We start from the raw sequence: 23486 nt of genomic DNA on the forward strand, positions 1-23486 counted from the left end.
GACGGAGAGGGCGGAGGCGGAGGCGGAGGAGGCGGGAGGGTGGCGAGCAGCGGTGTCCCGGCGGCGCCTCGACGTCGGCGCTCGCCGGAAGCGAGCGCAGCACCGAGGGCGGCGGCAAGGCGGCGAGCCAAGACGCCAGCTGCGGCGGGATCGGGACCGACGCGGCGGAGGAAGCCCCTCCGCCGCCGCCCTTCTCCTGCGTGCGGTGCTCGACGCCCGTGTACTCTGTGCAGGCGGAGAGCTGCGGCGCCTGCGGACGGGTGCGGGTACGGGTGGAGGGTCCACCGCCGTGGACGCGGCGAGGTCTGGGCAGGGGGGGGAGGGAGGGGGAGGGGGGGGGGGGGAGGGGGGGGGGAAAATGGAGAGTGGAGAGTGGAGAGGGAAGAAGAGAGGGTCGTTGCGCCTTGATCGCGGCAGCCGCCGGCCGGCGCGGCGCGACCGTCCCGCGCCTCGGGGCGCCGCCGGGAGAGGAGAGGGCCGCGACTGCCGCCTCCATCTCGAGCGTCGCCGCGGCCGACGGCGGCGCGGTCCCCTCGTACGAGTGCTCGAGCGCGAGCGCCTGCCGGAAGGCGCGCGCAAGGCTCGGCGACGGCTCGGCGGCGGCTCAGCGAAGGGGGAGGGAAGGACCCTCGCGGCCGGGAGAGGAGCCGGGCGGCATCTCGGCCACATCTCGGGGCCACATCTCGGGGCCGCATCTCGGGGCCGCATCTCGGCTACATCTCGCCGCGAGGGAGCCGGGCGGCAGCTGGCCGCGCGCAAACGCGCCCTTGATGGAGTCCGCCGCGTCGGCCGCCGCTGGCGGGTGCGGCTCGCTGCTCGTTGAGGCGAGCGGCGGCGCGGCGCCAGGCAGCTGGCCCGCCTAACCAGCCCGGCGACGAGTGAGGCAACGCACTCATTCGGCTTGTGGCGGGCTGAACATCTGGCCCGACGCCTGCGCCGCGGCGCCAGCGGGCGGCTCAGCGTCCGCCGCCGCCGCGGCGCGCCGCTTCGCGAGCTCCGCCTGAGACGCGGCCGTCCCGAACTGCGCCTCGACCTGCGCGTAGATTGGCCACAGCTGCGCCGCCTCCGCGGCCGGGAGCAGCAGCAGCCCCCTCTCGAGCAGCTCTCGCCTGCCCACGAGCAAGCCCGCGCCGTGAGGACAGACGCGCCGCCAGAGGCGACCCCGCTCGAGGCGGCGCGCGCAAGTTCGGCAAGTCTGCGCTCGCCCGCAAGTACGATGCGTACGACAGCACCAGCCCCGCGGGCACGCTGCCGCCCTTTGCCTGCGCGCTCGCCTCCGCCTGCGCGACACACGGACGTGTCACGGACGTGTCACGAGTCACGCTCCCCGCCCGCCGCCGCCTTGGCGCCGAATCACTCGGTCCCTCTGGGGGCATCTCTGGTACATCTCGGGCCGTCTCGCTCGCCTTGGCCAGCGCCAGCGCGTACACGCGCCGCCCCGTCTCTGCGGCGGCGGCGCGCTCCTCGCCCAACATATACTCGAGCTGCGCCGCGGCGGCGTACACTGGCCACGGGCTGTGCGCCTAAACCCCAAAGTGAAGGAGAGGCTCGGGGAGGGGGGCGGGGGGCGGCCCTCTCGCGCACTTGCCGCAAAGCAGTGCGCCGGCTGTCGCCGTGCGAGGGCAAAAGCGGCGCGGCCGGCCGCTGCCCCGCGCGCGCGCCTGCGGGACAGGGACGTGTCGTGGACGTGTCGATGCCGCCGCCGCCCCGCGCCAGCCGAAGCGAAGTCCCGATCTCGGGTAGGTCTCGGCTGGGTCTCGCCAGCCGAAACGGAGGCGCGCCACGTGCGCCGCCGCCGACGGCGCCTTTGCGACGAGCGTGTCGAGCAGCGCCGCGGCGTCGTCCATCTTGCCCTGCCGCTCCTCGAAACCTGCGGTCGAGGGGCAGGGGCTGCGAGTCATGCGCAAGCCTTGGGTGCGACCCGAGCACGTGCCTCGACGAGCACGTCTCTCCGCGAGCACGTCTCTCCGCGAGCGCCAGTCGGAGTGCGCGGGACGTGTGGCCTCCGCCTCGACCCCCGCCTCTGGCTCCGCATCTAGGCTTGCGAGCCAGCGAGGCCAAGGTAGAGCAGCGGCTCGCGAGGCAGCGCCGCGAGGCCTCGCCGCCACACCTCGCGCGGCGGCGGCGGCGGTGAGGGCGGCGGCGGCGAAGGCGGCGGCGGCGGCGAGGGCGGCGAGCAGTGAGGGAGTGGCAGAGGGGAGGGCAGCAGCAGCGAGGGGGTGGCGATGTGGCGAGCGCAGCACCTCGCGCGCAGCGGGCGCGTTCCCCTCCCCCTCGAGCCAGCGCGCAGCCTCGTGCCACAGCTGCGGCGCCTACTCGCAGCCGGAGCGGCTCACAAGGTGCGGAGGCTCCTCCCACTCCGTCGGCGCCGAACCAGCTCGCACCCGCCACAGCGCCGCCGCGCCCTGCGCCAGCGCAAAACGCATGCGGGCGGCGAGCTTGGGCGGGTCAAGCCGCTGCGCGTTGGACGCCTCGTACGCCCACAGCTTTCTCCACGCGGCGAGCAGCCGCGGCGTCGCCACGCCGGGAGGAAAGTGCCTGTGGCCGACGGGTTGACTGGTGAATCGAGGTGTGCTTTACGCCGCGGCATCTCCACGCAAGTGGGCGGATGCCCGTGCGCCACGGCGGCAGCGGCGCGCAGCGGCGCGTACAGCGCGAGCCGCTCGCGCGACGCCTGCAGGGAGGCTCCAGGAGACGTCCAAGCCGCGTCCAGGAGGCGCCGGGCAGCGGCAGCGGCTCGCTGCGCTGCACGCCTTGCGGGCGGCGGCCGCCTTTTCGAGCGTGTCGTGCATCATCGCCTTGGCCTGGCTGCCGGAGGTGCGCGTCTCCCACGCCTCGTACTCGCGCAGCAGCCCGTCCAGCCCCGCGGCGCACGAGGTGAGTGCCGCCTGGTATGCCTTTCGCGTCGCAGACAGCTCGGCGGCAGAGACGAGAGCGCCGTCCGCCTCGGCGCCCGCCTCGGCGGCGGCGGTGAGGGAGACGTACTCGGTCCAGAGCGGCCCCGCGCTCGGGTCCGCACCTACCGCCTCGAGCAGCAGCTCCAGCGCCGGCACCAGCTGCGCGCGGGCCGCGCTCCGCTCGAGCTGCGCGACCTTGTGCTCGCGCACAAACTTGAGGAAGAGGTGCCAGAGCGGCAGCTGCGGCAGGCGGAGGAGGCAGAGCTCGAAGACCGCCTCCGCCTGCTCCACCTCGGACGCGCCGAGCTCCGCCTCGGCCCAGCCCATCCACGCCGCACTCGCCTCGGGCATCGCCGTCACCGCCGCCTCAAACACGGGACGGAAGTCGGCGGGCGGCTGGCGGGCCGCCTCGGCGAGGAGGATGCGCCACGCGTCCGTGTCGAGCGGGTCCGCGCGGATGCGCTCCGACATCCGGAGCGCGACGGGAGAGCGCTCCCACCCCATATGCACACATTCACAGCTCCCACCCCATATGCACACACGCTGCGCGTTTTTCTTAATCTCTTTTATTTTCCCTTTACGATGGACTCTTGTGAGGAGTGATTGTGCCGCCGCGCGGGCCCGAGAGATGACATGCGCCCAATTTGGCTATTAATCTGAACGCTCTGTACGTTCTCACATGCGGCGCGCGCGCGCGCGCGCGCGCGCGACGACCCTCTCTCTACTGCCCCGCAGCGCGCGCGGCGTTGTGCGGTGGCGCGCGTGTCACAAGCTGCAGCCGCGCTCGCGCTCGTGCCTCGCCGGCCGGCGGGGCGCTACGGCCCCATTGCCAGCCTCGTCTGCACCAGCGAGTGCGCAACCTGCGTCTGCTGCGGCGTGCCAGAGATGATGAGCCGCCGCTGATCGGTGCCCGGCACGCACTCGGACTCGATCTTGATGGTGGCTCCCGAGGCCTCGCGCAGCTCCTTGATCCCGGCGCCGCCCCGCCCGATCAGCCGTCCCACCAGCTGCACAGGCACCAGCTGCTCGACGCTGCCGCCGCCGGCCGCGACCGCCGCGCCGGCCGGCAGGCCGCCGTACTGCTGCGCCTGGCCGTACTGCTGCTGGCCAAACTGCTGCGCCTGGCCGAACCCCTGCCCCTGGGCCTGCGCGTAGCTCTGCGCGTACCCCTGCTGCCCCGCGTACGGCCCGGCCCCCGCCTGCCCGTACTGCTGCCCGTACGACCCGTAGCCGGCGGCGCCCGGCGCGGTGCCCGCGCGCCCGGCGGCCTGCTGGCCGTAGCCGGGCTGCCCGCCCGACGCGCCGGCCGCGTACTGTGAGCCGAAGGCGTTGCCGTACGACGGCGTGCCGTACGAGCCGGGGTACCCCGGCGGCGGCAGCCCCGAGTTGGGGCCCGGCTGGCAAGCCCACGGCTGCATCCCATAGCTGGCGCCCATGCCGCCGTGGGCGGCGGCGCCGGGGCCCGTCCGCTGGCGCTGGTGCGGCGGCGGGGCCTCCTCCTTGGGCATCTGCGCGAGCTTGCCAATTATCAGCGCGAGCGCGGCGAGCACCGCCTGCCGCACGCCGTTGACGAGCACGACGCGCTCGTTGGTCAGCGTCGCGGCCGCCTCGACCTTGATCATGGCGCCGGACTCCTCTCGCATCTGCATGATGGTGCTGCCCTTCTTGCCGATGATACCCCCCACCTGGTTGTTGCTCAGCAGCAGCTTGAGCGCGTGGGACGGCGGCTCGGTCGGCGCGGCCTCGTCGTAGGCCCCGGACTGCTGCTGCGCCGCGTCGCGCGCCGCCGCGTCGCGCGCCGCCTCCTCGAGCACATCCACGAGGAGCTCGCTGGCGTGGGTGACCTGGCTGGCGGCGCCGGTGATGGAGACGAGCCGCTCCATCTCGCCCGCCACCTGCTCGGCGATCTGAACCTTGCAGCCCGACTGCTCGCGCATCTGCTTGACGCTGCCGCCGCCCTTCCCGATCACCGTGCCCGCATGCATGTTGGACATCCACAGCCGAAGGGCCATCACGTCGGCCGGGCCCGCGCCGGGGGCGACTGACGCGCGCAGGGGAGCGGGGGGGATAGGTGAGGGGCAGACAGCGCCTCAGCCTCCAGGCACGCGCAGAATGGCGCGCAGAGGCCGCCGCGCACCCTCTGGAGACGACTGCGACATCGGCGCCGCGCCCGAGCTAGGCAGGCCGTTGAAGAGGGAGGCCTCGCCCTCGTCCTCCTCCTCGTCGGCGTAAGCGTGGCCCCGCTTCATGTATATGTGTTCAGCGATCTGTGCGGCGCGCGTCGAGGCAAGAAAAGCGGGGCGATATGTTCCCTGTCGTCTTCTAATCCGACGCCCGAGCAGCCGGAATGCGACTAAAGGAATACAGAATACCCCCTGCTCGATGGGAGTCGGCGTGCGAAGCTCGAACCGACCGCATGCCCCGATTCCGTCATTGTCCCTTACAAGCACCCCCCCGCCCCACGCCCTGCGCTCACAAGCAAGCGCGCAGCGCAGCGTCGCGGCCCCGAAATCGAACCTTGCAACGGGCCCTTGCAACGGAATAGGCCGCCGCAAGAAAGAGAACGACTGCGCCGGAGAGGTGGCGAGGGAACTGCAGTAGAGAGTAGTGGGGAAGGCAGCATCGATCGCCATCCAGACCTGGACAGTCACGAAACAATGACAAGACCTAACAAGCATGGTGGGCAGAGGAGCGAGAAAGATAGGATGGATAGGGCGCCTGTTCACAGCATGGTGCAATGGAGGGTGAGCCACGCCGAGGAAGGAGTCCGGAGAAGACAAATCCGATGGAGGACGACACTAGAGCTGACGCAGGCTGTGAGCGGCCCAGATAGGCGCGGCGGCGGCAAGCAAGTGGCGTCGGCGAAGTGAAGAGCGCTTCTGGCTGGGCCACACACTTCACTGACTGACTGGGTGGGAAGGAAGAAGAAAGAAAGCAAGGAAACGAACTTCGCGACTCGCGAGCGAGCGAGCGAGCGAGCGAACGAACGTTGCATGATCGCAAGAGTAACCAAAGAAAGCCTCGACACCGCATTACGTTCCTCTATTCGCCACCTCCGTTCCCCGCCAATACTAGCGGAGCCATAATAAACGGGGAACGTCCTTTCAGGACTACACTGTCGGCCTTGCAGGAAGGGAGAGTTGCCGCACAACCACGACAGCAACGCACGATGATCGCCCTCGCCAGCCTCCCTCTCGCTGCACCGGCACCGGTTTCGCCTGCTGCGTCTGTCAACATGGCCTCGGCGGCGCCTTCTGCCTCCGGGTCGGTTACCCTCCTCGAATGGAACCCGCACTGGAAGACCTCGAAAGACTTCGGCGAACACGTCACGAGCGATATCAAGAACTGGCTGACAGAGTACCATGTGGACTTTGCGACGATCATCGAGTTCACCAACTTGGGGGATACGACCACCGTGGGCGAAAACCACGTGCCGTGGAGCGACGCTAAGTACAAGATGATCGACTTGGGTGCCACGTGCTCGAGTGACAAGACGTCTATCCTATATGACTCCACCAAGTGGACGCCAAGCTCTGATGTCTTGAAGGGCTGCCTCGCAAACAATGACCGCCCCTGGATCGCCACCACTTTCACGGAGTCCGCCAGCAGCAAGGAGATTGTCGTTGTCGGCTCGCACTTTTCGCATACTGCTGGCTGCGAGCAACTTCTCAAGGCTCCTATCGCCAAGCTGGGTGGCGGCAAGGACGGCAGCAAGGGAGTCGTCTTCATGGCGGACACTAACAACGACCGAGCGTACGAGACCTCCAAACTCGCAAACAACATGGGTCTGGGCGACATCGGCGACCTGCAGAAGTCGGACAGCTTCAAGAGCTGCTGCTCAGATAGCGGCATGCCGTATCAATACGATCGCATCATCTCCACGATCGGTGCCAAGGCACCACCTCGTACCCATATGGCAACAAGGGGATGGAGTCGCTGCCTGCTTGGTTCCCGGATACTGACTATCGTGACGAGATGCACCTTCCAGTGGTCCTCACGGTGCAGAATGCGTGAACGCCCTGCGGTTTGCTGGAAATGAGTGACACCAAGTCGTCGGCTTACAATGTTTGCAGCCACGACACGTCTGCAAGCCACGACACGACACGTCTGCAACCGCGATCGTGCGGGGGCGGCCGGGGGAGGGAGGGCAATAGGGGAGATGGCTTTCGTCAGCGCTCAGGGGGCGGAGTGAAGACTGTGAAGTACCATGACATTGTGTTGTCTGTTGATTGCAGGGAGGGAAGGTGTGTCTGCCTGCCTGTCCGTACCTGTGTTTTTACTAAACGCCTGTGTTCACGTTGCGCGCCGAGCGGTCCTCGGGCGAGCCTACCGCCGCCCTGCTGCCTACACTGGGTTGGTTTTTTTAGGCTTGTGTGTTGTGTGCGTGGGTGGGGCGTTGCGCGTTTTGGCAGTCCGCCAGAGAGTCCCACATCGTGCGTGCATCGACCCTTCCTTCATGAGACCTACTGAGATCTCCGAGATGGCCACCAGTGGGTGTGGGACCACAGCCGGGATACAAGTCGCGCATGAGAGAAAAACAACTGCAACCTCACATGACTTCCAACATCCTGCGACCCTGTCCTTCTCCCATCCCTCGTTCTTGAAAATTCCTGTGTGGTGGCGGCGTGCCGGACCGGACCGCCTTTTCTTTCTTTCTTTCCCCGAAGATATGGCAGCCGGCCCAAGCTCCGACGACTTTGCGCCGGTGGCTCCGCCGGCGCCGCTCGAGCGCTGCCGGGAGAAGCTCGCGCACGCCGTCCTCTCCGTGCTCGAGGAGGAGGGCGCGGGCGGCGACGGCGCCTCCTTCTCGCGTCCGTTCGCCCAGCAGCTCGCGGCGCTGGTCTGGGATTGTGCGCCGCCACGCTCAGCGCGCGCGCGCAGCGCCCCTCCGCCGCCGAGTCGCGCCTGTTTCTTCGCTAGGGTCCACCACCTCACTCGCCGTCGACCTCGAGCACTTTTCCCGGCACGCCAAGCGTGCAGGCGTCTCGATTGAGGATGTGCAGCTGGCGGCGCGGCGGAACCCGCAGACCAAAGCCTTGATCGACGCCGAGGCGCGCCGGCTGCGCCTCCAGCGAAAGAGCGAGAAGCGTGGTCGTGAGGCTGCCGGGTGATGTCCGCCTCGGGTTGCGGTGAACTCCGGTGGCGTGGCGCGTGCCCCAGAGGAGAGCCCCACCCACTCAGACTCCTCTCGGGGTCCCGAGCACCCGAGGATGCCGGGCTGGTGTCGGTCACGCTGTGTGAGGATGGCACGAGCCGCGTCTCAAAATCTGCACACGCGTCTCAAAATCTGCACAAGAAAACTACCAAATCACACCCCACTGTATATCACCGCTGCGGTCCGCGGTGGGAGCCGCACGTGCCAAGTCCTGTGGCGGCGGCCGCACCGGCCGCACGGGCTCTCCTCCCTCTCGCCCTCAGCCTCACGGACCCGCACCTCGCCCCCGCCGCCTCCAAACTCGGCGCTGTCCGAGTTGAGGAGCACCCGCGGCGAGGGCGCGGCGGGAGGCGCGCCGCCGCCCTCTGCCGCCGCGCGCGGCCCTGGCGCCCGGCCGAGGCACGGCTCGCGCGTGACAGCGTCGGCACTGCTGTCGTGGCGGAGGTTGAAGGCGAAGAGGGCGCCTGCTCACAGGCTTACCCTCACGGGCTCGGGCGTGGAGAGCGCCGCGCCTCCTTGCGGAGGCCGCGAGGCGAGGGAGGGCGCCGGCGCGGCAAAAGCAGAGCTGCTGGGCGGGGTGGTCCGCGCAGACGTCGCCGCGGGTCGGCGGCGGCGAGGAGAGCCACCGCAGCGACGCCTCGGCGGCGTGCATCGCTCGGTCAAAGGCGAGGAGCTGCGCGTAGCGCAGGCCGGGGTCGTCGGCGAGGAACCTGTGCACAGCTGTCGGCGTGGAAGGGACGCGCCCCTCACACCACCGCGCGGGGCCGACGACGAGCGGAGCGCCAGCGGCGGCGCGCGTGGTGGAAGGAGTGGCCGTTGTCTCCGGTGGGGAGCTCGACCCACTCGGGGTGGCCAAACTCGTTGCCGACAAAGTTGAGGTACGCGTCGGCGGCGAGCGCGTAGGTGAGCAGCCGAGAGACCTTGTGCAGCGCGACGCCGCGTGCCACGGCGGGGCTCGGCGGTGCGCCTGCCGACATGCCGTCGTACATGGCCGCGCCCATCAGGCGAAACGCGAGCGCCTGGTCCCCGACGAGCGACTGGTCGTGGCACTCGGCGTAGGCGAGCCTCCGCTCGTCGCACCTGCAGGGAGGCTCCTGGACGGCTCAAAGAGGAGGCTGCTGGAAGAGCGGCCGTACCGCCGCTCTTTCGCCGTGCGCGCGTGAGCTCGTCCGCAATCTCGCACACGGGGAGGGGCGCGTCGGCGGGCGCGTGCGCCAGCGCCAGCTCGCGGCCCCACAGGTCCGGGATGCCCATCGCCATGCGGTAGTCGAAGCCGGCGCCCCAGGCGTGCGTCGGCGCGCAGAGGCCGGGGTAGCCGGAGCTCTCTTCGGCGACGGTGAGGAGGGGCGGCTGCAGCGCGCGCTTGGCGAGCAGGTTCGCGAGCATCACAAAGGTGAGCCCGCCTGCGGGAGGGGCTCCAGGAGGGCTCGGAGGAGGACTGGAGGAGGGTCGCGAGAGCAGGTAGAACGGGCTCGCCCTCGTCCACGTCGCTCGACGCGCCGAAGAAGGCCTGGCGGGGAGAGGCGGGGCCGTCTTGCGCGGCCGTCTCCTCCCCGCGCTCGAGCAAGTGCGGGCGAGGGGCGGGGAAGGCCTCGCAGCGCGGCGAAGATCTCTCGGCCATCTCTCGGCCATCTCTAGGGCTACATCGCGATGCGACCTCGTAGCGCGCGCCGCAAAAGTGGGCCGGAGAGAGGCCGAGGCAGCGGTGGCGGTACAGGACAGTCGAGGCCGCGTCGAGGCGGAAGCCGTCGAGGCGGTACGCTTCTGCGAAGTGGGCGATGGTGGCGAGGAGGAGACGCAGCACCTGCGGAGGGGTTGAGTGGTCCGACGAGCCGGGAGTCGGGACGTTGAGTCTGTCGAGGACTAGCGCCGCACCTCGGTGCGAGAGTAGTCGAAGAGGCGCGAGCCCCAGCCCGGGTGGTGGCCTGCCTCGCCGGGCAGGAAGTAGGGCCCTCCGCCTGCGTGCTGCGGCAAGCCCTCCCTGCCGGTAGACGACGAGGCCTACTCACAGCCCCTCCTTCCTCTTCCCTCGCACCGCCCCCCTCCCGCCCCTCCCCACCGGCGGACGAGTGCCGAGTGCGCGAGGACCATCTCCCCGAGCACGAGGAGCCCCCTCCCGTGCGCCGCGTCGACGAGCGCCTGCACGCCGCGGTCCGGTGCAAAGTGTCTGGGGCGTGTCTGGGCGAAGGTGCCGACGAGGCGCTCGGCGAGGCGCCTGCAGCTCGCTGGGCGGTCCGAACCGCTCCGCCGGCGCGAGAGGCGAGGTGACCTAGGGTTAGGGTTGGGGTTAGGCTTAGGGTTGGAGCGAGAGGCGAGGTGACCTGGTGAACGGAAGCGGCGACGGTCAGCCGCTGAGGCGACACAAAAGTACCGGCCTGTACCCGAACGAGGGCCGCGCGCAAGCACGGCTCCTCACATCCTCCCGGCTCCTCCCGGCTCCTCTCTGTAATCCTCTTCGCTCCTCTCGGCTCCTCCCGTGCCGACCTGGTACCCGAACGAGGCGTAGTAGCCGTGCTCCTGCAGGCCGAGCAGGGTTAGGGTTAGGGTTAGGGTTAGGGTTAGGGTTTGGGTTAGCATTAGGGTCGGGCGTAGTAGCCGTGCTCCTGCAGGCCGAGCAGCAGCAGCGCCGTGTAGCCGAGCTCTTCGATGCGAGGGAGCAGGTCCGTGCGCAGGTCGGACCAGCGGCCAACCTCCTCCCGCGCGGTGGCGATCCCCACGTGCACCTCGTACACGCGCAGCGAGCCGGGCGGCCGCGACGGGCGGGCGTGCTGCCACGCAAAGCCGCCGAGGCTGCGCGGCACCAGCGCGCAGACCTCGTACGAAGACGGGTCCTGCTGCACCTGCTCGCAGCGGCGGCGCGTCAAGGGCCGCCGCCTCCGCCCGCCCTCCCGCGCCGCACACGTGCCACGCCTCCAGAGCCCAGGCCGGCATCGACACCACCCAGCCTCCTCCTCCCTCCCAGCCTCCTCCCTCGCCGCCGCCCGCGAGCCCTCGCAGCGCAACCTTGAACCTCGCGCCGACGCGGAGCGGCGCGAGCAGCGTCGTGTCATCGTCCCTCACCAAGGCCTCCCACACCCCTCCGCCGACCTCCTCGCACGGGTGCGCCGTCACGTCCCATCCGTTGAAGTCACCGACGAGCGACGCGGCGGCAGCCGAGGGCGCCCACTCGCGAAAGCGCCAGCCGACCGCGTCGCGATGCAGGCCGAAGTGCCGCAGCCCTCGCTCCACGCAGAAGTGCCGCAGCCCTTCCGCGGAGCCCTCAGAGGGATGACACTGGCCGTCACCGCCACCGACGCCACCCTCGGCACAGAGCGAGTCGAGCGCCTCGCGAAAGCGGAGGTGTCGGCGGCGGATCTCAGGCCCAGAGGAGTCTGCCAGCAGCGGGTCGGCGACGATCCAGTCGGGGTAGTCGGAGAGAGCAGCCACGCCGGGTGACGAAGGAATTGGGGGACCGCGACTTGGTCTCTTCTGTACCCGAACGCCAACTCGCTGCCGCGTCTTTTTTTTGCAAAACACTGCAAGGCTGGTACCCCGAGTGTGTGTGTGAGTGAGTGTGTGTGTGTGTGGCAGTAGGTGGGCGAGCTTCAAGCGCGCTCATCTCGATCGTCAAGGCGTCGCTACGCGCGGTCTTCCGCGGGGGGAGCGTCGTCGACGGGTGCGGGACCGAGGCGCAGACAGTGCTGCGGCGATGCCTCCGGCTGCTGCGGCGAGTGGCTTGCTGCTCGCTGCGATGGCGAAGAACTCGTCTCGTCTACACACGCCAAGGGCTTATTTATGCTCTGTCGAGACGTGAGGCGCATGCGCCCAGGAGGGGAGGGCATGCATGCGTAACGACGCTGCTAGAGATGCCTTTCGGGGCCCAGAGATAAAACTTCTGATGCCATGCGTGACCTAGTAGTGTCCCCAGCTATGGGCGTGTCCACGTTGGAGCCAGGTGTGGTGTGGACGCGAGAATAGCTCCGCCGTTCATGGAGGCAACCGATGCGAGTCGACTGGTGTGTGTCGTCGTGGTTTCGTATCAAGAATACTCACTCAGGGGGGAGCTGATCCCATTCAGTAACCAACTCTCAGGGGCAGTAGGTGGGCGAGCTTCAAGCGCGCTCATCTCGATCGTCAAGGCGTCGCTACGCGCGGTCTTCCGCGGGGGGAGCTTCGTCGACGAGTGCGGGACCGCGGCGCAGACAGTGCTGCGGCGATGCCTCCGGCTGTTGCGGCGAGTGGTTTGCTGCTCGCTGCGATGGCGAAGAACTCGTCTCGTCACACGCCAAGGGCTTATGCTCTGTCGAGACGTGAGGCGCCTGCGCCCAGGAGGGGAGGGCATGCATGCGTAACGACGCTGCTAGAGATGCCTTTCGGGGCCCAGAGATAAAACTTCTGATGCCATGCGTGACCTAGTAGTGTCCCCAGCTATGTGCGTGTCCACGTTGGAGCCAGGTGTGGTGTGGATGAATAGCTCCGCCGTTCATGGAGGCAACCGATGCGAGTCGACTGGTGTGTGTCGTCGTGGTTTCGTATCAAGAATACTCACTCACACACACACACACTGGTACCCCGACCAGGTGGCTGGCAAAACAAAGAGACACAAAAAGACACGCAAGGGCACGCTGGAGCCTATGGCAACGCGCGCTCCCATTGCGCGTCGGGGCGCAGCCGCCAGCCCCACACGCGACGAAAATGTCCTTGAAGAGCACCTCGCCCGCCACCTCCTCCGCCAGCACCTTGTCCTTCACCGTCTGCAGCGCCGTCTCCGCGTTGGCCGCCAGCCCGAGGAAGCCCTCCTCGCCCGTCGCCTTGTTCGGCTTAAAGTTGAGCGATCGCTCACTCAGCACGCCAACCAGTCGATGATGAACTCGGCGAGGACGCGCCACATGCGCGGCCCGGATCCCTCGAAGTACGCCTCCCCTCCATAGCGCATGATGAGGTCGTGGAAGCGCGCCCGCCGTACCGCCGCCGCGTCGCTGGCTCGAACTGGTCTCCCCGCCACATGTTCTCGTTGCCCGAGAGCCGAGAGTCGCCCGCCTTGAACCCCGCCTCGGTGCCGTCGGTCGAGTAGAGCTCGTGCGGCGAGTAGCGGTCGTGCGCAGCGAGTAGAATTGAGCACTTGAGCACTGGATAGGGTCGATTCCGCATGGTACGGCTCCCCAGGATCGTCTCGCCCTCCCTCGCCCTGGTGTGCTCATTGGGGGGGGGGGGGTCATAACAAACACGGTACAGGATCGAGGTGCACGCTGCTGAGGGACCCCAGAGGGTAGATCGAGCGGTGTCGTCCCCCCTCCCTCTCCATCATCTCAACAGGGAGACGTCGACGGCGATGGCGGTGTGACCGATCGAGCTACAAGAGGAACTTGTTCAGCAGGATCCGGGACAGGTGTGCACTACCTGTCCCTCTAGTGTCGCTAGTGCCTAGAGAATCCCATCCGTCTTGAACACATGCACATTCACATCTAACAGGCCGTTTTCTGTTAGAAACTAAGAAAGAAAGCGAAAACAGCATCCCGAGGGAGGGATGGGAGGACGGCACGCCGCCACCACAGAAGGATTTTAAGGAGAGGAGTGTGGTGCTAGCCGTCGCCCCCTCTCGGACGTTTGCTTTTGACCTGAGGGAGGGTGTAGAGGATGTAGAGTGTAGAGCGCTGTAGAGCTGTAGAGCTGGAGAGCGCTGTAGAGCTGTAGAGCTCTACATCCACCGCGTGACGAACTGCGTGCGTTGTAGAGCGATGTAGAGGCGCTCTACAACGGTAAAATTTCTACAACAAACTCTACATCATAACCCGCGAAGGAGGCACGGTCGCTCTCCGACATGAGGCGCGTTGCACTTGCCAGTGCTGCCCTGGCCTTCTGTCTGCCCGCCCAATGGGTGGCAGGTGCCTCTGCTGCTGTGGCATGCCTCACGGCTGCGACTGGCCGGCGCCTCGGCGCGTCAGCTCGGCTCGGCGTAGCGATAGTGGCCAGCGCAACTCGCCTGGACTCAACGCTCAGCCAGGAGCTCCCGCACGCGCTGGCGCGAGTCATGGCGCATGCAACGCGCCTGAATGCTCGCCTCGCCTCGCGCAAATGCGACCGTCCTCGCAGCCGACAGTCCACCGCCTGCTAAAGAAGCACAGCGACGAATGCGGCACCGGCGACGCATGGCAGGCTGGTCATGACGCAGTTATAGGGTGTTGTGTGCCGTCAGAGTGACTCTCTGTGTGTCAGGGATAGTCAGGGCCGTCCATCAGAGCTCCGGTAAGCTCGGAGACACCCCATTAGTGCGACTCGACCTCTTTGAGTCACTGCCTTTTCCCGGCGGTGTGGCTGTAGAGCCTCTACAACAAACTCTACAGCAAAATCGCGCTCTACATCGCTCTACATCGGACTCACATCGTCACGCGCCGGATGTAGAGCTCTACAGCTCTACAGCGCTCCAGAGCGCTCTACATCTCTACAGCTCTACAGCGCTCTACACTCTACATCCTCTACACCCTCCCTCAGCTTTTGACCGCGCAAGATATGAAGGGTGGCTAAGGGCTCTGCCCGCAAGGCGCCCGCGTCGCAGACGCGGTACCATTGACAAATCTGCAATATACCCCTCCAACACCTTAAACTTTTAGGCCCTCCAAATTCGGTCGGACCGTAGCGGAGTGGGCCCCGAGTTTGAAAAGGGCGACGGACGCTTGCGTCCTAGCCTCCAACAACGCCTCCCCGGCGCAGAGGGGCCCCTGGAGGGATTCTCAACCGCTCCACGCCACGCCGCTTGCGGCGATCCTATTCCCAGCTCCGCTGAGGGCCCGTGCACTTGGAGCATTTGGAGTGCAGTTATCAACCTCACATCGTGCGTTCTTCTTTTGAGAGCGCCCCCCCCCGGGGCGGGGGGGGGGGGGCTCCCCTGAGGGAGGGTGTCTAGGTCTGTCGGTGTCTAGGACTAGGTCTAGAGAGCAAGAGGGATAGAGGGAGGAAGGGAGGGGGGGGCGTTTCGTTCTAATAAATTGATGAGAGGACTAGCACTCACCGCCCGCACACTGCCGCCCATCCCTCCACGGGCTTCTTGGGTGGAAAGATATGCCACCGTGAACGGGGGCTACCTCACGGGGTTTTCCCCGTCGCACGTGACACAGTCCACAGCATTCTGCTGCTCGCCCCACCCCCCGCACTTCCGAGAGCTCGCGGGCCTCAATGAGTCGAGGGTCCCCGCGGTGTCGGTGCCGTGAGTGCGCCGGCTGCCTGGCTACGGAATGCGGAACCTGCCGCGAGTGCCTTGACCGGCCGCGGCTTGGCGGTAAGGGCATTCGCAAAAAGCTGTGCCGCCGTCGCAAATGCCAAAACCCTCAGCACGCAGGGCGTATCCATGTCGCCGCCGCTCCCGCCGCCGCGGTATCCTCCGCCAGCCCGCTCCCGCTTGACGCAATGCTGCCTCAGCTTCTCCAGCAGGCGCGAGCGCACCTCTTGCGGCTCAGGCGCCTCCCTGCTCCGCGCGGCTGCCTCGTCGCCTCCATCCGGGCGTCCTCCGCTTCCGCCTCCGCTTCCGCCTCCGCCTCCGCCTCCGCCTCCGCCTCCTTCGCCCCTGCCTCCGCCTCCTCGTTTCCGCCCTCGGCCGTCCCCGGCTGCTTCTGCGCCCTCCCAGCCAGCCCGGGCGCCTTCCAGGCCCTCGCTGTCCCTGACGCCGACGCCGCCCCCGGCGGTACGCTCCAGCGCTGGCAGGCAGGTCTGCTCACACCCGTGCGCTCCCCGGGGCCCCTGCACTTTGATGGGGCCGTCGGGCTCGGGACATGCAGAGAGATGGGACTGCGGTGGGCTAGGGACATGGAGAGAGATGGAACTGCGGTGGGATTGCGAGAATATCCCCAGAGCTGCAGACGACCCCCTCCCCCCCTTCCCGCTCCGCCTCTTAGGCCGAGCGGGGTCTCTGCCTCCAGCCGCCGTCGCAGTCGCCGTCTCCGGCACGCGGGGCGGGGAGCCGTGCCGGTTGCCGCTGCGCAGCCGATGGGACGAGCTGCTCGCCCCCGCAACCCGCGAGGGCGGCTCGGAGGAGCATCGAGCCACTGGCTCTGGCGGCGGGCGGCTCGCCGCCGCCGTTCCGCTGGCGGCGGTGCCGCTGCGACGCGAGCTGGCGGGCGGCGGAGCGGCGGCCGCCTTCGCCCCCGCGGCTCCTCCGCCTAGCGCGGCTTCTCTTGCACACGCACTCGAGACTGCAGCCAGCCCCGCGCTCGCCGCGCCGCTGCTCCCCGCGCTCGCCCCGACGCTCGCCCCGACTTTGGCCTCCGACGGCGGCGCGGCCCTCGCCGCTGCATCCTCCGCCGCCGCGCCCGGGCGGGCACGGCGTGCTACCTGGAGGTAGGGTGTGGACGGCGCCTCTTCACGGCACGCGTGCTGTGAGCAGGTGGGGCGCCATCGTCGACGAGTGGGCAAACGAGCCTAGATGCGTATTGTGCACTCCGATTGGCACTCCAAACGACACACATTCGGCGGGTATGCAGCCGTACTCAGCTGCTCTCGTACGGCGCTGTGGATGCTCCAGTCCTGACTGACGCGTTCTATTGAGGTCAGGCAACCGAGTTGGACTTGCTGGAGGGGACCGGTAAGTGCCATGCGGCAGACCCGGCGGCACTGCCCTCGCCGCTCCCCTCGCCGCCGGAGCCTGCCCCTCCACCCAGAGGGAAGAGTTGGATGTCGCGCGCAGCGCCCGCCTCTGGGCCGCCCCCCGCCCCGCCGCACCAGCCGGTGCCGCCGCCGACGCACGCTCTGCCGATGGCGGTGGCGGTGCCGATGGCGGTGCCGATGGCGGTGGCGATGCCGGTGGCGGCGACGCCGGTGGTGCCAGTGGCGACGGTGATGTCGATGCCGATGCCGCCGGTGCCGCCGCCGATGCCGTACTCATGCTCCGTGGGGGCAGGCACCTCGCTGCCCTCCCCAGGGTACATCCCGCCGGCAGACGTCCAGACCGCACCCAGACTGGGGGCCAGCGGCAATGGCTCGTGGCAGCTGCTGGCGCGTGTACCGATCCCGGCCGTCCTCGTCGCCTCGGCCGCCATCCCCGCCCTCCTCACCACCGGGCTGGCCTCCTTTGGCGCGGGCGCTTCGGCGGGCGCGAGCTACGTCACGCTCGCCCTCCTGCTGACGCCACGCACGCGGCGCGCGCTCTCGCGCTCGCCTTGCGGCGCCGTGCTCCGGCAGGCGCTGGCATTCTTGGTCGTGGTCTTTTGGGTCCGCTCCCACTCCGCCTCGTACTACGACCAAGAGCCACGCCCCTCGGTCCCGCTCTGGATTGCGCGGCCCGGCGCCTTCACGCTGCCCTTCTTCGCGGCCGCCTACCTGACCCAGCTCGCTTCGGGCAACGGACGGCTGGCGGGGCACGTCTGGTGCGCCGCTTGCATCCTCATCCCCGCCACGGCTGTCGCGACCATGTTTTTGCGGCCGGCCGCGGCCATCGAGTCGGAGCTCCTCCACCACACGAGCAGCTCGCCACTCAAGTTCGGCGTGACCTTCTCGCTCGGGCTGGTCCACAGTGCACAGCCGCGCAGCACCTCGTTCAAGCTCCTCCTCGCGGCGGCGGCGGTCGCGCTGGGCTCGTCGGTCCTCGCCGTCGCCTACCTCCGCACGGGCGACGGGCGGTGGGTGCGGACCGTCCTCCACCCGGTCGGCTTGCCGTTTGCCCTGCCGGCCCTACTCCCGCACGCGATCGAGGCGGAGTTTCGGCGTGGTGTGACGAGAGCTCTTCAGCGCCTGAGAGGCGCCGGCCGCCGCCGGCACCGCGGCGGCACACATGTACGTTTGCGTCCAGCGCTAGGGGACGCAGCGGCCGTCGTGTCGTCGCCCGCGGAGCCCGCGGCGGCTGATGTGTGAGCCCCCCGTGTATTTCTTTATGCTCGCGACCGTACTCACGTTCTGGGCTACCGGTGGTGCCTCTGAGCTCTGTATACTGTAAACAAGGCCGTGAAGGCGGCGCGAGCGGGGCCTGGCGCCTGCGCTGCAGCACGATGACACAACCCACAGGAATAATTATTTGTGTCGCTAATGTTCGAACGAGCGGTCGTGTCGTGCGCCTCGGGTGTTGGGGAGGTCGTGGGAGCCGCTCAGGACCATTTTGGGGGCGCAATTCGCCTGGTTTCCCTTGAACACGCGGTTTCGCCCCCTCGGGAGCGCCCACCATAATCGCGCGTCCACGCCTGTGGCGACAGTATCGCGTACCTGCGCCAGACTCCACCGCACTAGCTACATAGATCGCCAGCAGTAGGCGTGCTCAGAGCCCGGATTTGGGCCCATTCGCCAAAGGGCTCGAGAATGGCGCCCGGCAGCGTGCAGCTGCAGGCCAGAGGGCGTGAGGTGAGGCCGAATCCGCAGCCGCACGCGCACCGCTGCCCCCAGCGATGATCACGCATGGCGTGGCACGGCGAATACGCCCGCCTGCGAGATGGGAGACAGTCGCGGGGCGTGAGGTCTCAATGTATCGCAGGCTAGGACCGGATACGGCGGCAGCGGGAGAGGGAGGGAAGCGTGAGCGGCGGGCGATGAGAGTGATTTCCCCGATCTCGCTAAAAATGGCCTAGTCCCCTCCCGGGGGACCGGGCGAGCACGCACCTCGCGTCTGAGCGCGAGTCGACGAGTGGTCGCCGAGAGATCGCCGAACCACGTTCGAGTGCGCGCGCACGCAGCACAGCTGCGGGTTGTAACTCGACTGCCGATCGCGCGTGCGGGATGTAAATGCAGCTCGCTGGCGCCAGTGCACGGTGGCAGGGACTGGAGGCTCGACCGAAGGGGAAGAGCAGTCCTCAATCGTCACGTAGAGGTCGCTGGGCTGGATCCATCGAACTGCCACACACCTGGAGCGGAGGCACATCAGGTCTCGCGGCACACTCTCCGACAGATGCATGCCTTTTGAGCAAGCCCACGCGCCTCCACCGTCGCGTAGTACGCCAGCGGCACGCCGGTACGCCTACGAGTCGTGTGCGCTCGGCTGTAATCGGCGTCGAGACTGCCTAGCGCGCACATCGAGAGCGCTGAGTTGCGTTGTCGTGAGGTAACCGGCTCAAAGATGGGGTCCGAGCGGCACCTGAGCGCGTGGGAATGCGTAGTGGGCTTGGAATGAGACGCCTGGCGTGCATCGGGCTCGGACGGTGTCTGTTGTGAGCTCACCGCTCGACGCACAAACCAGGCGCTTTAGGCGCCCGCCAACTGGCCTCACGGTCGAGTGAGCGGAACGCGGCTTGCCGAACAGCAATACACGTGGCCGCACTACTGTAGAGGTACGAACAGGTATGCAGATCGCGGCGCGCCGACTACTGGCACGGCGTCAGAGCCAATATTGACCAAGGGCTCTGCTGGCCTGCCGACTCTCGCCGTCCCTTCGGGCTCACACCACGGCTGGCCATCGCGTGAACAGGGACGTGCCCTTCCGTTTTAAGGCAGTTCGATACCTTCCCCTCGGGACACAAGTCGATATCCGGCTCAAACATACAACCCCGCGGAACGCATAAGCCCCCCGTGCGCTACCTCCGATTCAGCCGTTTCCGCTATTTTCGCCTGGGGGGCTTATTTATGCGTTTCTCGCCAACATAGTAAAGATGTCGAGCCAAGGCTGTTGCCGCCGAGCTCGCCACCCGATTCGCCTTAAAACTGAAGGAGGGAGCGCGGTTTGGAGGTGGCAAGGCACGGCGAGTGCAAACGTACGGCTATTATGACGCGTTTAGGGGCTCCAAAACCTCCTTTTCAGCGGTAAGCGCCACCTGGCACCTCGCGCCGTGCCCCCCAGCCGCGTGTGCGATCGCCCACGGATCCGGGGCGGGGGATAGGAGCCCGAAACGTCCACACAAGTATGCTCGGTGGCTGGTCAGAATGGTTTTTCACGCGTTGTGTCATCGCGCTGCAGCCTGCACCCCTTTGCAGGCAATTACCGAGACGAGCGCTTGGCCTTGGGGAGAACGCCCTGCCATCGACTTCAATGGGCTCTACTTTGATCGCACGGACAACGGCCATTCGTACTACGCCGACACAGACGCGACCATCCACGGTCCCACGACCACCGCCGGTACCTTCGAGTCGAACTGCAAGGTGACCTCAACTGGTCGAATGGCGGCACGTGGATCGGCCTCAGCGCCTGAGGGCCTTCCGACTATCTTGGAGACAAGTCACGACTTCGACCAGAAGTCGGAGTTGCACAGGGGGGTTGTGCGCCGGGCCCTCCTGCTCGGCTCCAGCGAGTAGACAGGTCTTGTCATCAACAGAGTAGAAGGATCTGACCTCGGGGCCGATGTGACCAAGCGCTGGTAGCGTGGTTTTACCTTGACACCCATGGTCTCACAGTGTGCCGGCAGTCGCCGAGCAGTGTCGCTCACACAAGCCGCAGCACAAGTGACTGAGGGCCAGTGAGGGCGAGCCCATCGCTGTCACAACTGTGGCAGCCGCACAGTGGGCTGTGCCATCTGTGCAGAGCGTGTGAGCAGTAGAGGAGCTGCTCTCCAGGCTTCAGGCGCAGAGAGATGCATGCTAGCGAAGGCGCTGTCAAGGTTCGCAGCGCGGCGCAGGTTGAGGGACACTGTCACCGACGAGCGCGTTGGACTTTTCACTCCGGACAAAGACGGCCGCACGCACACGAGCCGCGGTCGTGTAGCCGTCTTAGCGGCGAGGCGCTCACGGTCCACACCCTTTACAACGATTGGAGAGAGCGAGAGGGAGGGGGAGAGAGAGAGAGAGAGAGAGAGAGAGAGAGAGAGAGAGAGAGAGAGAGAGAGAGGAGGGAGGGGCCCTTCAATTCCGTTGCCGTCGACGCTCGCCGACACCGGAAACTCAAGAGAGGCGCCTGAGCCGCTGACGTGGATCGAGTCGTCCTGTATGGAGGCGCAGACGGCGAGGGCTGTGGCCAGCATTGGGAGCGTGCGATAGAGCAGTGTTTGGGGCTCTTGGTGCGTGCCGTCATCAGCGCTGGCGCTAGGATTCCTGTAGAATTCTTAATATTTCATAGGACACTGGCACGACAAGGGCGCAGACTGGCGCGGACTGGCACACACACCGGCTCACCATATAAAGCGTAGAAGGTAAACTGCTGTCACTTCTCTATGAGTTGGACGACCATCGTTGGAGAAGTAAAAAAGAATCTTATCCTCGCCCCAGTAATATATGAGGAGTCGTCTCAGGGCGTTTTGGGGTACATACCCAGTAACAATGTGTAACATACATCACGCACTCCGCGCAGTCCGCATCACTCGCACCGGGCACACACCTCCTCTTCAATAGGCGCCGAGCCTGGCGCACTCGTCGCCAGAGGCCATGCGAGCGACGAGGCTCGCAAAGGTCCACTCCGGCCGCCAGCCGAGCCCCTGCTCCTCGTCCAGCGCGGCGGAGCTGTCGTAGACGCGCGGGACCGCCGCCGGCAGCCGCCAGGCGGCCTGTGCGAAGGCTGCCGCCGCCGCTGGAACGCGCTCCTCGAGGAGCCAAGAGGCGTCTGGTAGTCTCGGCAGGTCCTCCCGCCTCAGGCCGGTCGGCGCGGCGAGAATGAAGACACGGCCAGAGACGGCGGGAAGGCGCTTCAGCGCGCGGAGGTGGCCGTCGACGACGTCCCGCAGGGCCACGCGCCGGCCGAGCAGCTCGTTCGCCTTGTCGTTGGGCAGGCTTAGCCCTGCGGTGGGCTCGCGGAGCTCCTCGGCGAAGAAGCGCGACGGCCTCAGCACCACCACCGGGCACACGGCCTGGCCGAGGCAAAGGCGTTCTGCGGCGAGCTTCGTGCGGCCGTACTTGTTGCGCGGCGGGCCGGTCGGCTCGCGCTCGTCGGCCCAGAAGCACTCCCCGCGCGCCATTGTCTCCTTGGCGGCCTCGGTGACCATTAGCGAGGTCGTCGAGGTGTACACAAACCCCTCGCAGCCAGCCCTGGCCGCCGCGTCGAGCAATAGTTGCGTGCCATGCACGTTGATACGGACAAAGTCGCTTTCGGAGAAAGTGTCGTCGTCCGGGTGGTGCAGCGACGCGGTGTGGAAGATGGCCTTGCAGCCCTGCACCGCACGCTCGACGACCGCCGCATCGGCAACTGAGCCCTGCACGTCGGTCGTGCCCGCCGCAAGCACGTCGAGCCCACGCACGCTGACGCCGACACCACGCAGAACCGTCACCAATGCGGCACCCAGCAGACCGCTGCTGCCCGTGACAAGGATCGGCGATGGGAAGGCGGCCGGTCCGGAGCGTGCATGCACAGCCTCCGCGTGAGCCATCTCCATCGCCTGCGCCAGGACCAAGTCCTCTTCGCATCGCTTCAGCAGCCGTGCGCGTGAAACGCGAGATGCAAGCGCTCCCGCATCGGAGCCACAGCTGCCTTCACTCATGACGAGAGGCCGTGCCCTGACGGCACTGCTGCTGCTGCTGTCACCTCCGGAGCGAGGTGGCATGAAGGTTGCAGCGAGAATTGGCAGGCACTGCCAAGAGAGAGGTGAGAAGAGTGTAATACGAGCGTCATTTTGTACCCACCCCCCCTAGTTCGTGGGGACCCCCCCGCCGGTCGGTGGTCTGCCCCCGAGGTGGACCGGACCCCCCCTCCGGTCGGTCGCTCTCTCGGCGGCGGGAGGTGTGACGACCGACCCCCCCCTCGGTCGGTGTCCTTGCCGTGAGCCCCTCAAACGCTCTCTCTCCCTCCTTCTCGCGAACCGCCACGGGCGCTTCGAAATCGCCGGTTTTCACTATGAAAACTAGTTACGCAGCCAAGCGCCAAGGAGACTTCTTCGCCGAGGCCCGAGCAAGCCCGACCCCACACATGTATGTGGAGCATCTACGCAGTCGCAGGCCTGGTCCTGCTTGCCGTTGCTTTGTACAAGCTCTGGCCGCGCTCAAGCGGCTCGGCAACGCACACTGGGCAAATCGGCCGATTTCCAACCCACTAAATCATCACGGCCCCGTAACACCCTCCGCGCGCGGTCAAAGGGTTCCCAGGGCCGGTCCATGACATGAACCGATAGACACAAGCAAAAAAAACCGCACCTCTAAGCTTCTCGGGCACCCCGAGGCCCATACGGCGCCCCGGCGGGCCCCGGCGGAGGTCCGGCGCGGCGCTCCAAATCCGCACTTCGCGAGCTTCTACGGGAGTTCACGCGGCCTCCCCGCCTCGTGAGGCACACCCCACACCCACCACGAGTCCTGGGGCCGTGGGCGGACCTTTGGCCGCGGCGTCCGGAGCTTTGGTCGTCGAATATCGGCCGCCAACTAGGCCGTCGAGCGAACGTGTCCGGCAGAGGCTCTCGGACGGGTCCGGCAGCGGTGCCATGGACCCAGAAGCTCGCCCCGGCGGAGCACTCACGGCTCGTCCCCCGCCCCTGGCCACCCAGACGTGCCCTTGGACAGCCGTAGGGGCTCGCATGACCACGTTGGCGCCCGCGACGACGCCCTCCCCGACGACGTCGCATTTGGCGCGCTGACTACTCGTACTCGGGCGCGGCGGCGCGGATGATCACGTGGTTTGGGACTCTGAGCGATGGCAGAGG

General features: G+C 67.4%; 8 protein-coding genes across 8 annotated transcripts in view; 1 reads left to right on the top strand and 7 right to left on the bottom strand.

Annotated features, from left to right (window-relative positions):
• The window catches only part of EMIHUDRAFT_101170 (hypothetical protein), a gene marked incomplete at both ends in the record, with an annotated part of 6914 nt that extends 3513 nt beyond the window's left edge, over positions 1 to 3401 (bottom strand). Inside the window, 9 exons of the mRNA XM_005776319.1 lie at positions 104 to 250; positions 440 to 559; positions 1034 to 1109; positions 1162 to 1280; positions 1386 to 1523; positions 1785 to 1870; positions 2111 to 2312; positions 2385 to 2538; positions 2752 to 3401. Coding sequence (XP_005776376.1) covers positions 104 to 250; positions 440 to 559; positions 1034 to 1109; positions 1162 to 1280; positions 1386 to 1523; positions 1785 to 1870; positions 2111 to 2312; positions 2385 to 2538; positions 2752 to 3401 — 1692 coding nt within the window. The remainder of the gene's footprint in view (positions 1 to 103; positions 251 to 439; positions 560 to 1033; positions 1110 to 1161; positions 1281 to 1385; positions 1524 to 1784; positions 1871 to 2110; positions 2313 to 2384; positions 2539 to 2751) is intronic.
• A 311-nt stretch (positions 3402 to 3712) lies between these two features.
• On the bottom strand, positions 3713 to 4891 carry EMIHUDRAFT_206952 (hypothetical protein; the record flags this gene model as incomplete). The annotated part of the gene is made up of 3 exons (XM_005776320.1): positions 3713 to 3904; positions 4448 to 4639; positions 4712 to 4891. The coding sequence occupies 3 exons, from the start codon at positions 4889 to 4891 to the stop codon at positions 3713 to 3715; spliced, it is 564 nt and encodes a 187-aa protein (XP_005776377.1).
• A 96-nt stretch (positions 4892 to 4987) lies between these two features.
• On the bottom strand, positions 4988 to 5930 carry EMIHUDRAFT_206953 (hypothetical protein; the record flags this gene model as incomplete). Its single annotated transcript, XM_005776321.1, has 3 exons — positions 4988 to 5164; positions 5270 to 5363; positions 5926 to 5930. The coding sequence occupies 3 exons, from the start codon at positions 5928 to 5930 to the stop codon at positions 4988 to 4990; spliced, it is 276 nt and encodes a 91-aa protein (XP_005776378.1).
• A 1636-nt stretch (positions 5931 to 7566) lies between these two features.
• EMIHUDRAFT_206955 (hypothetical protein) lies at positions 7567 to 8008 on the top strand (the record flags this gene model as incomplete). Its single annotated transcript, XM_005776322.1, has 2 exons — positions 7567 to 7747; positions 7818 to 8008. The coding sequence occupies 2 exons, from the start codon at positions 7567 to 7569 to the stop codon at positions 8006 to 8008; spliced, it is 372 nt and encodes a 123-aa protein (XP_005776379.1).
• Positions 8009 to 8534: 526 nt separating this feature from the next.
• Positions 8535 to 13182, bottom strand: EMIHUDRAFT_206956 (hypothetical protein; the record flags this gene model as incomplete). The annotated part of the gene is made up of 13 exons (XM_005776323.1): positions 8535 to 8567; positions 8645 to 8762; positions 8896 to 9132; positions 9236 to 9455; positions 9697 to 9856; positions 9928 to 10033; positions 10112 to 10191; positions 10374 to 10427; positions 10537 to 10569; positions 10743 to 10892; positions 11056 to 11376; positions 12744 to 12873; positions 12998 to 13182. 13 exons carry the CDS (start codon positions 13180 to 13182, stop codon positions 8535 to 8537), a joined length of 1827 nt encoding a protein of 608 aa, XP_005776380.1.
• A 2285-nt stretch (positions 13183 to 15467) lies between these two features.
• EMIHUDRAFT_354549 (hypothetical protein) lies at positions 15468 to 16674 on the bottom strand (the record flags this gene model as incomplete). The annotated part of the gene is given in 8 exon segments (XM_005776324.1): positions 15468 to 15546; positions 15548 to 15757; positions 15945 to 16079; positions 16092 to 16114; positions 16181 to 16183; positions 16212 to 16338; positions 16409 to 16433; positions 16576 to 16674. Coding segments are annotated over 7 exon segments (580 nt in total), but the record flags the coding sequence as incomplete, so codon positions are not given.
• Positions 16675 to 18039: 1365 nt separating this feature from the next.
• On the bottom strand, positions 18040 to 19315 carry EMIHUDRAFT_450624 (hypothetical protein; the record flags this gene model as incomplete). Its single annotated transcript, XM_005776325.1, has 6 exons — positions 18040 to 18194; positions 18382 to 18432; positions 18607 to 18848; positions 18922 to 18961; positions 19035 to 19078; positions 19162 to 19315. Coding segments are annotated over 4 exons (282 nt in total), but the record flags the coding sequence as incomplete, so codon positions are not given.
• A 1936-nt stretch (positions 19316 to 21251) lies between these two features.
• Positions 21252 to 22226, bottom strand: EMIHUDRAFT_101175 (hypothetical protein; the record flags this gene model as incomplete). Its single annotated transcript, XM_005776326.1, has 1 exon — positions 21252 to 22226. One exon carries the CDS (start codon positions 22224 to 22226, stop codon positions 21252 to 21254), a length of 975 nt encoding a protein of 324 aa, XP_005776383.1.
• Between the last annotated feature and the right edge of the window lie 1260 nt (positions 22227 to 23486).

Source organism: Emiliania huxleyi, assembly GCF_000372725.1.
Source record: "Emiliania huxleyi CCMP1516 unplaced genomic scaffold EMIHUscaffold_28, whole genome shotgun sequence".
NCBI lineage: Eukaryota > Haptophyta > Isochrysidales > Noelaerhabdaceae > Emiliania > Emiliania huxleyi.